Here is a 12318-nt window from a genome sequence, read left to right as displayed (position 1 = left end):
GTCACTTTACTCCAACGTAAAGCAGTAGGCGTATACTTTAAGAGCAATGCGAGCCTACAGCGCCCTCTAGCTGTATTTAGAAATGCTGTCATTTTGATGAAGAATTGCAACCGTAAACCCAATTGACGTTCATTCGACTATTTATGGCAGGGGTCAGCAACCTTTTCAACATGTAGTGCCAGTTTGACATTTTCTCGTTAATGAGTGTGCCTTAAGCAACAATATATTAGCCTACATATTAAGCTGAATTATGACAAAGCGACCAAAAACATTTCCAGATGACCTGGGGCCTCATTTATAAAACTCTGCTTAAAACCCTCCCTAAAACATTGCGTATGCCCAAACCTCAGAATCTGCGTACGCACAAAAATATTCAGATCTATAAAACTGTGCGGCGCACACCTGTACGCACTCTTCTCGTTATTAATACCACCGTGTTGAAGTTTGTGCTCGTGCACGAGCGTGCACGAGCGCCATGCTCCTCCCAAGTTCGTCCCATAATAGTCCTTAAAAGGTCAATGCTAATTAATCAATGAATATTCCTAGTATATAAGGAGCCTTTGCTGACCTATCAATACACGGGAACACACGCGTGCATTACACACGCTCGCGTCTCGTACCCCTCGCTAAATTCTTGCAATTCCAAAGCTGTCATATTTCAGCCCGTTAGAATACAGAGGCCAACAGGAGCATTATTTATTGGCCTTGTGCCAATATGATAATTAACTATGTCCTATACAGGCTAATTTAATGTAGGCCTACATATATATGTATCAGGAAAATGAATACAACTTAAGTGATACAGTTGGTCTGGCCGAGGATTGTGATTTGAATGGGTTGTAGTGTGTTGAACATAATATTGCCTTAATTCATATTTCATAATGGGTGCTTTTTATAAAATGAATAAATAAATCCGAAGTCATAGTATGTGGTGCGCAATGTCCGGGTATCGGGAGGTAGCGTGTTCTTCTTTTGCCGTTATTGGCTGTTTGCAAACCGATATGGTGCATTACCGCCACCAACTTCCTGTTGTCTCCGGAGATCACTGTTTGAAAAACTTTGCGGGACCTTTACTCCAGGGTGAAAGGATGCTTAGAACTGCGCACTCTCCGCAAGGATTTTTTCTATAAATCGCGACGTTGGCGGTGAAAGATGCGTACGCACATTTCATCCTTGTTTCCGCAACATTTATAAATGAGGGCCCTGGAATTGTATTATTTCCATATAGCCCACAACCATGCATCAACATTTTAAAGGTTTTGTTTTATTTGCAACATGGGCTTACAAATTATATTTACATATTTCCCATCTTAAAACACTACTTCCAAAAACTCATTCAAAAACTTATTTAACAAACTTATTAAACTTAACTTTTTTTAAATTATTCACAAAGCCGCTGAGCCCTACTCATACTAGGTATAAATCATTAATTAAATGAGTTGAGTTGAATATATGAGTTGAATTAAGAGTAACGCCCCCTAATGTCGATAGACCTCTGAAGAATAAGTCCCGCCTCGAAGGCTCCGGTTCCCTCGGTCAAATGTCTACGGGGAATAACACAGGGTTTATGAATGATCGTACATAACAAACTCTGTAGGGGGCGGAGAAGTAAAAGCTGCGTCACGTTTTGAACTACAACCTTTTTCCATCTAGTTTCGACTGTTTTTGGATTGTCGGTGCCATTAAAGAAGTAAACGATTATAAATGCTACTTAACGGCACCAAAAATACAAAAAACAGTTGAAACTAGATGAAAACGGTTGTAGTTGAGTTGGAGTCTGAAAAGGGCCGGTCGACTTCAATAAAGATATTCAAAGACAGTGCTGTTAGGACGATTTATTACCGACAATAGATCAAGGACCACAATTCCAGGCAAATCTTACAACACATCTAATACTCCTCATCCTCCACCTCATCTCCAACACTGTCAGCTCCGACCTCCTCATAATCCTTCTCCAGGGCTGCCATGTCCTCTCTGGCCTCAGAGAACTCTCCCTCCTCCATGCCCTCACCCACATACCAGTGCACAAAGGCCCGCTTGGCATACATCAGATCAAACTTGTGGTCAAGACGAGCCCAGGCCTCTGCGATGGCGGTGGTGTTGCTCAGCATACATACTGCCCTCTGGACCTTGGCCAGATCTCCACCAGGAACTACAGTGGGGGGCTGGTAGTTGATGCCAACCTTGAAACCAGTTGGGCACCAGTCTACGAACTGAATTGAGCGTTTGGTTTTAATGGAGGCAATGGCAGCATTGACATCTTTGGGCACCACATCACCACGGTACAAAAGGCAGCAGGCCATGTATTTGCCGTGGCGTGGGTCACATTTCACCATCTGATTGGCCGGCTCAAAGCAGGCATTGGTGATTTCCGAAACCGTTAACTGCTCATGGTATGCCTTCTCAGCAGAGATGACCGGGGCATAGGTGGCCAGAGGGAAATGAATACGGGGATAGGGCACCAAGTTGGTCTGGAACTCTGTCAGATCAACGTTAAGAGCACCATCAAAACGGAGAGAAGCAGTGATGGAGGACACAATCTGACTGATCAGCCTGTTGAGGTTGGTGTAGGAAGGACGCTCAATATCTAGGTTCCTACGGCAAATATCATAGATGGCTTCATTGTCGACCATGAAGGCACAGTCAGAGTGCTCTAGGGTGGTGTGGGTGGTGAGGATGGAGTTGTAGGGCTCCACCACAGCAGTGGAGACCTGGGGAGCTGGGTAGATGGCGAACTCCAGTTTGGACTTCTTGCCATAGTCAACTGATAGGCGCTCCATCAGCAGGGAGGTGAAACCAGAACCGGTGCCACCTCCAAAGCTGTGGAACACCAGGAAGCCCTGGAGCCCAGTGCACTGGTCGGCCTGGGAACAGAAAACAATACCACTTTATCTTCCAGATGTTGAAATTGCCTGTTACTTGACCTAAAGATAAATGCAGAAGTAAATTACAGGTGGACACCATGATACAGCCACAGATATTACTTGGCCAAGTTCAATAATTTTGTGCAACTCTCCAATGCAAACGTTAGATTTAGCTTAGAATGGGTGCCACCATTGACACGTTTTGCATCAGTGTGCTGTGTCATCAGAAGGAGGAGCATTGTGACTAGCAGTTTATTTCAAATAAAGAAAACAATGTAATTTTGGGGTTTTAAACATCTTGCATATGATTTATCTACGTAATCTACGCTCAAAAGTAGATTTTAACTTGAAGTTTTTTGACTGAAGACGGCTGTCCTGCCATGTTTACCACCATCAACAGCTTACAGCTGTACTGTAGCCAAACATGGAATGAAGACCATTTCTAGACTGGTGGCTCTCTTTAGTAATTTGGCTTTCTGAGCCGATGCAGACATCTCACGTCTTGCGTGCAATTTTTAAACATACGATTTCAGTAGTCTCTAGTCGACGAATGTGTCCAAATATTTCAAACTCAACGTTCTAGCTATGAATAATCACTGGCTGGATTTTTTTAAGTAGTTTAGAGCAGATAGTTTCATTTATCTTAGCAACATCTAAATGGAGTTGACTCAGACACCCTCAACAAGGGTCAGGTACGCCTTCACCTGTTGATGATCCAAACCGGCATCCCGAATCACAATTGAACATTAAACGAATTCTGACAGAACACATTTAATAACAGTTGTACTTACCAGCTTCCGCATCCTGTCCATCACTAGCTCGATGATCTCCTTGCCGATGGTGTAGTGTCCACGGGCGTAGTTGTTGGCAGCATCCTCCTTACCAGTAATCAGCTGCTCAGGGTGGAACAGCTGGCGGTAGGTCCCAGAGCGCACCTCGTCTGAAACCAGCAAACATTTGGTTCCATTAGTTTAATGATTTTTAGCATTTAATAAATGAAACAATGCAACATAGAGGGGAACTCACCAATGACAGTTGGCTCCAGGTCTACAAAAACAGCTCTGGGGACGTGCTTTCCAGCTCCAGTCTCACTGAAGAAGGTGTTGAAGGAATCATCTCCTCCTCCAGAGGCCTTCATGCTGGGCATCTGCCCATCCGGCTGGATCCCATGCTCCAGACAGTAGAGTTCCCAGCACGCATTGCCCATCTGGACACCGGCCTGACCAACGTGGACTGAGATACATTCCCTCTAAAAGAATGAGCAAACAATCTAGTTTAGTACTATACAAAACAGACACCATAAGTAAGACCTGCATAGATTAACATAAAGCATCAGTGGGGAAAAGCTCGAGAAATGAGACCAAACGCATGGATGATGGACATTGCCCGGCCTATTTCACAACTGAACTGCGTCAGCATGACCGGGGTGGGGTTATAGAGAATAGAGGATGCCTTTGTGTTGTTGCACCAGATATCAGAACATCATGACCAAACCACCTGACCGGCTGTAAGATTAATTCAGTGAACAGAGTAGAGCTCAGGGACAACTTCAGACTGGCTGCGGTACATAAAGTTGGGCGTGGAAATGCATTTCACCTCCATTTCATCACATGGGATATTAGCAGTTAAAATGGGCGCTGCGTATGATACCTCCTCTCGATGCAAAAGAAAATGAAACGCACTTAGAAAGACGCATCATCGAGAGCGTGTACACGTTTTACGAGGTTTAGTCTCGTTTGCGGATATCGATCATTAATCAGGCGTTCTTTCACCGAAATAACCACGACGCATTGTGACGCCCAGCGCGCCAACCTGGTCAGCGGGAAACGGATGGACTAATGTTCAATGCATCAACAAAGTAACAGTATATATATTCAGTGTTATAATCGTTTACACCGACCGTAGGTTGAGACAATAGGATGGCAGAACGGCTGTCATTGTAATGTTCTACATTGTGAGAGAAATCAGGCGTCATCAGGTGATTCTCATCAATAACCCACAGTAAGGCAACTCACAAGAACAACTCAATCGTTCTGGATTAGGACAACTCTTTTATGCTCACCATTTTTTCTGATACAGCAAAAAAAATCGAAGTAGAAAAATAGCAGATTATACAAAACACGAGGGTTGCAGTGAGTTCTTACAGACAGACCTTTATGGGTCGTTGTAAGAAGATTCTAGGCCTGGTCCCCGTTGGGCGGGCTCTTTTATACTTCCTCGTCGCGGAAAGGGGCCGCTCCATCCCATTGGCTGGGTGTCACATGAGCACGTTTCTATTGGATGAACCAGCACAGCATGTCGCGTTCCTTCATTGTCACGTCAAGGGACGCCTCTGCATGAAAGTGGGGCTGTCAAAAGAGGCGGCCGCGGAATTAGAGTCTGAAGTCTGAGACTGAATCCTATTTGCGGTTAAATACATATTTTCTTAGTCACTGACATTCACCCCACGTTGTCTGCATTTTATGATGGGAACAGCATGTATGTTATTGCAATCAGAGTTATTATATTAAGGCACATTATAATAGCGTTCTCCCCCTCTTACACACACACACACACACACACACACACACACACACACACACACACACACACTCACTCTCACACTCACTCACTCTCACTCTCACTCTCACACTCACACTCACTCTCACTCTCACTCTCTCTCTCTCTCTCTCTCTCTCTCTCTCTCTCTCTCTCTCTCTCTCTCTCTCTCACAGACAGACAGACAGACAGACAATTCACTGAGTCATTCGGTCTGACTCCATGAGTCTTGACTGAAGGCCTGTTTTATTAGTCATCCAAATGTGAATATCGCCCAGAGCAGTCCTCACAGATATACCCTGCCTCCCCGTCCACCATTTTGCCTTCAATCTGTAAGCTATTCCGTTCATTAATGTGCTATTTTGTCTTGTTAAACCACAACCAAAGCTCTTATAATTAGAAAATACTTAACTAATTCAGAAATATCTGTAAGAAAATAACTGGCCTTTGAGGCAGATTTTCTTGCCAAATTACAATGTAAAGGGTGGTGTAATTAAACAATTCCAGCATGTATTGTTAACACTTAGATATAAAGATAGTTTATTTACTTTTCCTGTTTATGGATTCATGTAGGAAAAAGCCTTAACTGACCCACTTTAAAATAAATTCTTGGCAAAGAATGTCCCAGAAGAAACAAGGCCACGCATGGAGGATTAACATTCGGCTGTGACTCAACTGTGTTCAACCGAATACAAGAAGCATATGTCCATCAGTGTATTCATATAGATAAGTCCATAAGTTATTGATATAGATTTACAGGGTATATCTATATCTATATATATTCATTGTGAATGCTGCAAAACAACTAATGGTCAAATAATACAAATCCTTGAAAAAATACACACAAAACACTAGGCACCAGCAGATGTTGGAGAATTCATTTTTTATTTGGGCTTTTTGAAGATTCCATAGGTATGCAGGAGCATGAATCTTTCAAGTCAACTTGTGTTAATACTCCTCCCCTTCCTCCTCTCCCTCCCCCTCAACTGAATCGACTCCCACCTCCTCATAATCCTTCTCCAGGGCTGCCATGTCCTCTCTGGCCTCAGAGAACTCTCCCTCCTCCATGCCCTCACCCACATACCAGTGCACAAAGGCCCGCTTGGCATACATCAGATCAAACTTGTGGTCAAGACGAGCCCAGGCCTCTGCGATGGCGGTGGTGTTGCTCAGCATACATACTGCCCTCTGGACCTTGGCCAGATCTCCACCAGGAACTACAGTGGGGGGCTGGTAGTTGATGCCAACCTTGAAACCAGTTGGGCACCAGTCTACGAACTGAATCGAGCGTTTGGTTTTAATGGAGGCAATGGCAGCATTGACATCTTTGGGCACCACATCACCACGGTACAAAAGGCAGCAGGCCATGTATTTGCCGTGGCGTGGGTCACATTTCACCATCTGATTGGCCGGCTCAAAGCAGGCATTGGTGATTTCACCCACAGACAGCTGCTCATGGTATGCCTTCTCAGCAGAGATGACCGGGGCATAGGTGGCCAGAGGGAAATGAATACGGGGATAGGGCACCAAGTTGGTCTGGAACTCTGTCAGATCAACATTGAGAGCACCATCAAAACGGAGAGAAGCAGTGATGGAGGACACAATCTGACTGATCAGCCTGTTGAGGTTGGTGTAGGAAGGACGCTCAATATCTAGGTTCCTACGGCAAATATCATAGATGGCTTCATTGTCGACCATGAAGGCACAGTCAGAGTGCTCTAGGGTGGTGTGGGTGGTGAGGATGGCGTTGTAGGGCTCCACCACAGCAGTGGAGACCTGGGGAGCTGGGTAGATGGAGAACTCCAGTTTGGACTTCTTGCCATAGTCAACTGATAGGCGCTCCATCAGCAGGGAGGTGAAACCAGAACCGGTGCCACCTCCAAAGCTGTGGAACACCAGGAAGCCCTGGAGCCCAGTGCACTGGTCGGCCTGGGAACCAAGAAAGCACAAGGTCAAACAAGGACAGCAGTTTGAATTGGGACAGGTAATCGTTCTTCATACTGAGATACTTACCAGCTTGCGGACCCTGTCCAGCACCAGGTCGATGATCTCCTTGCCGATGGTGTAGTGTCCACGGGCGTAGTTGTTGGCAGCATCCTCCTTACCAGTAATCAGCTGCTCAGGGTGGAACAGCTGGCGGTAGATCCCAGAGCGCACCTCGTCTGAAACCAGCAAACATTTGGTTCCATTCATTCTCAATGATTTTTATAGCATTTAATAAATGAAACAATGCGACATAGAGGGGAACTCACCAATGACAGTTGGCTCCAGGTCTACAAACACAGCCCTGGGGACGTGCTTTCCAGCTCCAGTCTCACTGAAGAAGGTGTTGAAGGAATCATCCCCTCCACCAATGGCTTTATCACTGGGCATCTGCCCATCTGGCTGGATCCCATGCTCCAGACAGTAGAGTTCCCAGCATGCATTGCCAATCTGGACACCGGCCTGACCCACATGGATGGAGATACACTCACGCTGGGGAGTAAGAAGAGGTTTTAGATTAGAGCTTTTGTTCTTCTTACTGAGAGGATAATGTGAGTTGTCGTGTTTTTACTTAAATGTCTTGTATAAAGTCTGAAACTCACAAATACTTGGATCACACACTTGGAATTAGCTGAGAAAGCTTATAACAAAGAAGCAATCCTGGCTTGGCTCAGCCTTTTCCCCCACACATATTTCGAGCATCAACCCAACCCATGTGTTTTTCTGCAGAGCTTTTCTATGACGTAAACCCATGGCATATTGCGCATACACTTCCATGGAGAGATTATCTAGGTCAGAAATGTTGTAGACTGCGGTCTCTTTAAAATATAATGAGCTCATCTTTTCCCCATCTGTCGTTTGAACGTTTTGTCTTTGTTTTTAGACCTCTTTTGACCATTATTCCTGATTAGTTCTGTTTGGTTACGCTTATTTTATTTTATTATTTTTTATTTTTTTTTATTTTTTTTGGGGGGGGGGGGCGGGAGGACATCGGATGACAAATAGTAGGCTACATTGGGTTCCCGATTTAATAAGATTATAAAGACTAAATTGCGTGATATAGACCCGTTTTATGTAGGCCTACTGCACACTGAGGCCTCTAGAAAATAGGCTGATGGATTTGTAACAAAATGTCTGTCCAAGGAGTCTAATCTGATTTACAGAGCAGCAATGTGGGAAGAGGATTAGACCATGTTTTGCATGGCAGCAACGTAAGACGAATTTAAGACCTAAATCTAAAAAAATAAAGACCAGTACATAAATAAGGTTTCTAAAATACATTTGTATCATCGCTTAAAGCCTGTGTAAAAAAAGATAAAGAGTATCTTCATAACCATAACACGATGTGACAAATAAATGGTGAAAAATCTCCCAAAACCCAATTCCCATCAGCTAAATAAACTACTCAAATTCGAATATCAAAGTAAAGCAATCATGCTTAAAATAACATAGCGTAAATGAAGGCTTACCATTTTGCTCGTCGAGTTTATTTAATGTAAAGGGACAAGTCTGCTGCGTGGTCGCTGCTGAGGTGCTCTGTCTGAGGCGCTCTGTCTGAGGCTGATCCGTGACGCTGCGAGGCGCGCCTTTCATGAGGGGGCAAGGTGCCGTGTGGTCACACAGGGGAGTAGCCCTGTTTTCCTGAATGCTTTCACCAAGTTCACACTCATCATTTTTTAATTGCAGATGACGAATAGACTAGTATCTGATTTCGTGTTCTTAAATGTTAGGCCTGTAGTCTACAATTAATGTATCCTCGAGGACGCTAGACGATCCGCCGCCCGATCAGGTGCAGGAGTTCAGTGCGCACAACATTTGTTTGTGTTTTAATTTACTGCAGCACAGAACGCAGACCTGTGAATTGGACACATCGCAAGACCATATGGCAACGGTGGTGCCCACACGGGAGCTTTGGGATAGGTGTACACAAATGGACGTGTTACGCATACAGGCCCATGTTTGATAGTCATTTGTTTATTTTAATTTTATTTTTCTTCACATATTTGAAATGTCTCCTTTGCATTGGCGCTGGTCTCGTGACAGGGTAGGATTTGTATGTTGTAGTCGCTCCATTGGACATCATTCTCATTACATCTGCAATGGCTTATTATGGAGGCCACTCACTTTTTGGAAGGAGACCAGATGATGACTGGTTTATGTTATACATCCATGGGCTAACGTGTTCAAGGAGTATTTTCCTATTGCTCCTTCAACTTTCCTGACACCGTTTTCATTGAGTATTAGCCCACTAACCATCTGGGTGAAGACTTAATCCTACTAGCAGGGGGGCTGAGACCATACAGTGGGGCTTCCACCACTACATAAGGTCTAGACCCACCCTGCTGTGGATGGCGTTTAAAACCACCAGGTTTTTGTGTAAAATGTATACAAATTAAAAATAAATAACTTTAATTTATATTCTCATTTCTCTAGCAATTTTAATTTTTCTTGGAAAAATCCACACAGATGTAACTTAAGAACTTTATTCAGAACAAAGGTAGACTGATCTCTGTCTTCGTGGAATGCATATAGTCACAATTAAAATCAATCAACCATATTTCCCTTTAATACTCCTCCCCTTCCTCCTCTCCCTCCCCCTCAACTGAATCGACTCCCACCTCCTCATAATCCTTCTCCAGGGCTGCCATGTCCTCTCTGGCCTCAGAGAACTCTCCCTCCTCCATGCCCTCACCCACATACCAGTGCACAAAGGCCCGCTTGGCATACATCAGATCAAACTTGTGGTCAAGACGAGCCCAGGCCTCTGCGATGGCGGTGGTGTTGCTCAGCATACATACTGCCCTCTGGACCTTGGCCAGATCTCCACCAGGAACTACAGTGGGGGGCTGGTAGTTGATGCCAACCTTGAAACCAGTTGGGCACCAGTCTACGAACTGAATCGAGCGTTTGGTTTTAATGGAGGCAATGGCAGCATTGACATCTTTGGGCACCACATCACCACGGTACAAAAGGCAGCAGGCCATGTATTTGCCGTGGCGTGGGTCACATTTCACCATCTGATTGGCCGGCTCAAAGCAGGCATTGGTGATTTCACCCACAGACAGCTGCTCATGGTATGCCTTCTCAGCAGAGATGACCGGGGCATAGGTGGCCAGAGGGAAATGAATACGGGGATAGGGCACCAAGTTGGTCTGGAACTCTGTCAGATCAACATTGAGAGCACCATCAAAACGGAGAGAAGCAGTGATGGAGGACACAATTTGACTGATCAGCCTGTTGAGGTTGGTGTAGGAAGGACGCTCAATATCTAGGTTCCTACGGCAAATATCATAGATGGCTTCATTGTCGACCATGAAGGCACAGTCAGAGTGCTCTAGGGTGGTGTGGGTGGTGAGGATGGCGTTGTAGGGCTCCACCACAGCAGTGGAGACCTGGGGAGCTGGGTAGATGGAGAACTCCAGTTTGGACTTCTTGCCATAGTCAACTGATAGGCGCTCCATCAGCAGGGAGGTGAAACCAGAACCGGTGCCACCTCCAAAGCTGTGGAACACCAGGAAGCCCTGGAGCCCAGTGCACTGGTCGGCCTGGGAACCAAGAAAGCACAAGGTCAAACAAGGACAGCAGTTTGAATTGGGACAGGTAATCGTTCTTCATACTGAGATACTTACCAGCTTGCGGACCCTGTCCAGCACCAGGTCGATGATCTCCTTGCCGATGGTGTAGTGTCCACGGGCGTAGTTGTTGGCAGCATCCTCCTTACCAGTAATCAGCTGCTCAGGGTGGAACAGCTGGCGGTAGGTCCCAGTGCGCACCTCGTCTGGGATGGGATAAGAGGGTTACTGAGGGTCTAAAGGGACATATATCCTGTGAATCAAGCAGCAACATGACCATCTGTTCCTAGCTTGTAGTTCCTCTCATGGCCTTCAGGGGGTTAGTAAACAGCTGAGTTAAGAAATGGGATTTCTCGCAATACAAAGCCAATCGTTTTTCCCTTTGTTTAGTGAAGATCTCAATTTCTATTTCATCTTTATATTATATTTTTTGCAAGGATGACAATTATATTTTATTAAAAAGATATTTGAAGAATGTATTTGAGTTTTGGGAATAGGCTAGTGTGTGGGAGCTATTCAAGTCCTGTCCTATTAAAGTTTCTGTTTTTAATGGAACCCTCTATGAATCTTGTTGTGCTTCAGTCTTTGCTTCAACGTGATGTGCTACCACTCACCAATGACAGTTTGCTCCAGGTCTACAAAAACAGCTCTGGGGACGTGCTTTCCAGCTCCAGTCTCACTGAAGAAGGTGTTGAAGGAATCATCCCCGCCTCCCAGAGTTTTATCACTGGGCATCTGCCCATCCGGCTGGATCCCATGCTCCAGACAGTAGAGTTCCCAGCATGCATTGCCAATCTGGACACCGGCCTGACCCACATTGATGGAGATACACTCACGCTGGGGAGGAAAATTAATCATGTAAATGGTGTAACTTTAAAAAAAAAATAACTCATAATTTTATCATGAAAATAATCGAATCATGCCATTATGCTCAATGATAGAGCACTAATAACATTTCATTGAATAAGCTTTCACAGTAGCCTGTTTAAACCCCTTTCTTTCTCGGTCTCTTATTGGGTGAAATAGTAAATGGGCGCGGCTCAGCTGTGTCATTTTCTGACATCATTGTTAATGAGTAGCTGGTAGCCAGGCCGTCATGTGCATTATCAATTCTGTCGATTGGTTCTTTGGGCGTGGACCGTTTGACGGAGAGAGCACTGCCTGTGCACGTCTTTCCATCGGAATCCTAGATATTGTTGTTGTCGTTTTTGAGGAAGCATCGATCTTAGTAATGCATAAATATCTCAAATAGCTGCAAGTAGTCGCAGCACTGCACTACACAGAATGGAAGCGGTCTTCGTCTTTCCATCGCAATCTAAAATAAAACCGTGTTCCGTGTACGCGGACCCCAGCCTGGGCCA

The 12318-nt window shown here is 44.9% G+C and overlaps 3 protein-coding genes across 3 annotated transcripts; all 3 read right to left on the bottom strand.

Annotated features, from left to right (window-relative positions):
- Positions 1-1820: 1820 nt before the first annotated feature.
- On the bottom strand, positions 1821-5061 carry LOC311359137 (tubulin alpha chain-like). Its single transcript, XM_084479099.1, has 4 exons — positions 4927-5061; positions 3891-4113; positions 3656-3804; positions 1821-2864 (listed from the first exon to the last, which is right to left on the bottom strand). The coding sequence occupies exons 1-4, from the start codon at positions 4927-4929 to the stop codon at positions 1890-1892; spliced, it is 1350 nt and encodes a 449-aa protein (XP_084335225.1). The 5' UTR covers positions 4930-5061; the 3' UTR covers positions 1821-1889.
- A 1289-nt stretch (positions 5062-6350) lies between these two features.
- LOC311359139 (tubulin alpha-1B chain-like) lies at positions 6351-7790 on the bottom strand (the record flags this gene model as incomplete). Its single annotated transcript, XM_084479101.1, has 3 exons — positions 7655-7790; positions 7416-7564; positions 6351-7331 (listed from the first exon to the last, which is right to left on the bottom strand). Exons 1-3 carry the CDS (start codon positions 7773-7775, stop codon positions 6351-6353), a joined length of 1251 nt encoding a protein of 416 aa, XP_084335227.1. The 5' UTR covers positions 7776-7790.
- A 2159-nt stretch (positions 7791-9949) lies between these two features.
- Positions 9950-11724, bottom strand: LOC311359136 (tubulin alpha-1B chain; the record flags this gene model as incomplete). The annotated part of the gene is made up of 3 exons (XM_084479098.1): positions 11572-11724; positions 11015-11163; positions 9950-10930 (listed from the first exon to the last, which is right to left on the bottom strand). The coding sequence occupies exons 1-3, from the start codon at positions 11690-11692 to the stop codon at positions 9950-9952; spliced, it is 1251 nt and encodes a 416-aa protein (XP_084335224.1). The 5' UTR covers positions 11693-11724.
- Positions 11725-12318: the final 594 nt, after the last annotated feature.

Source organism: Micromesistius poutassou, assembly GCF_964030765.1.
Source record: "Micromesistius poutassou genome assembly, chromosome: 15".
NCBI lineage: Eukaryota > Metazoa > Chordata > Actinopteri > Gadiformes > Gadidae > Micromesistius > Micromesistius poutassou.
Note: the sequence above shows the minus strand (reverse complement) of the source record. Positions and strands in the feature narration are given on the sequence as shown.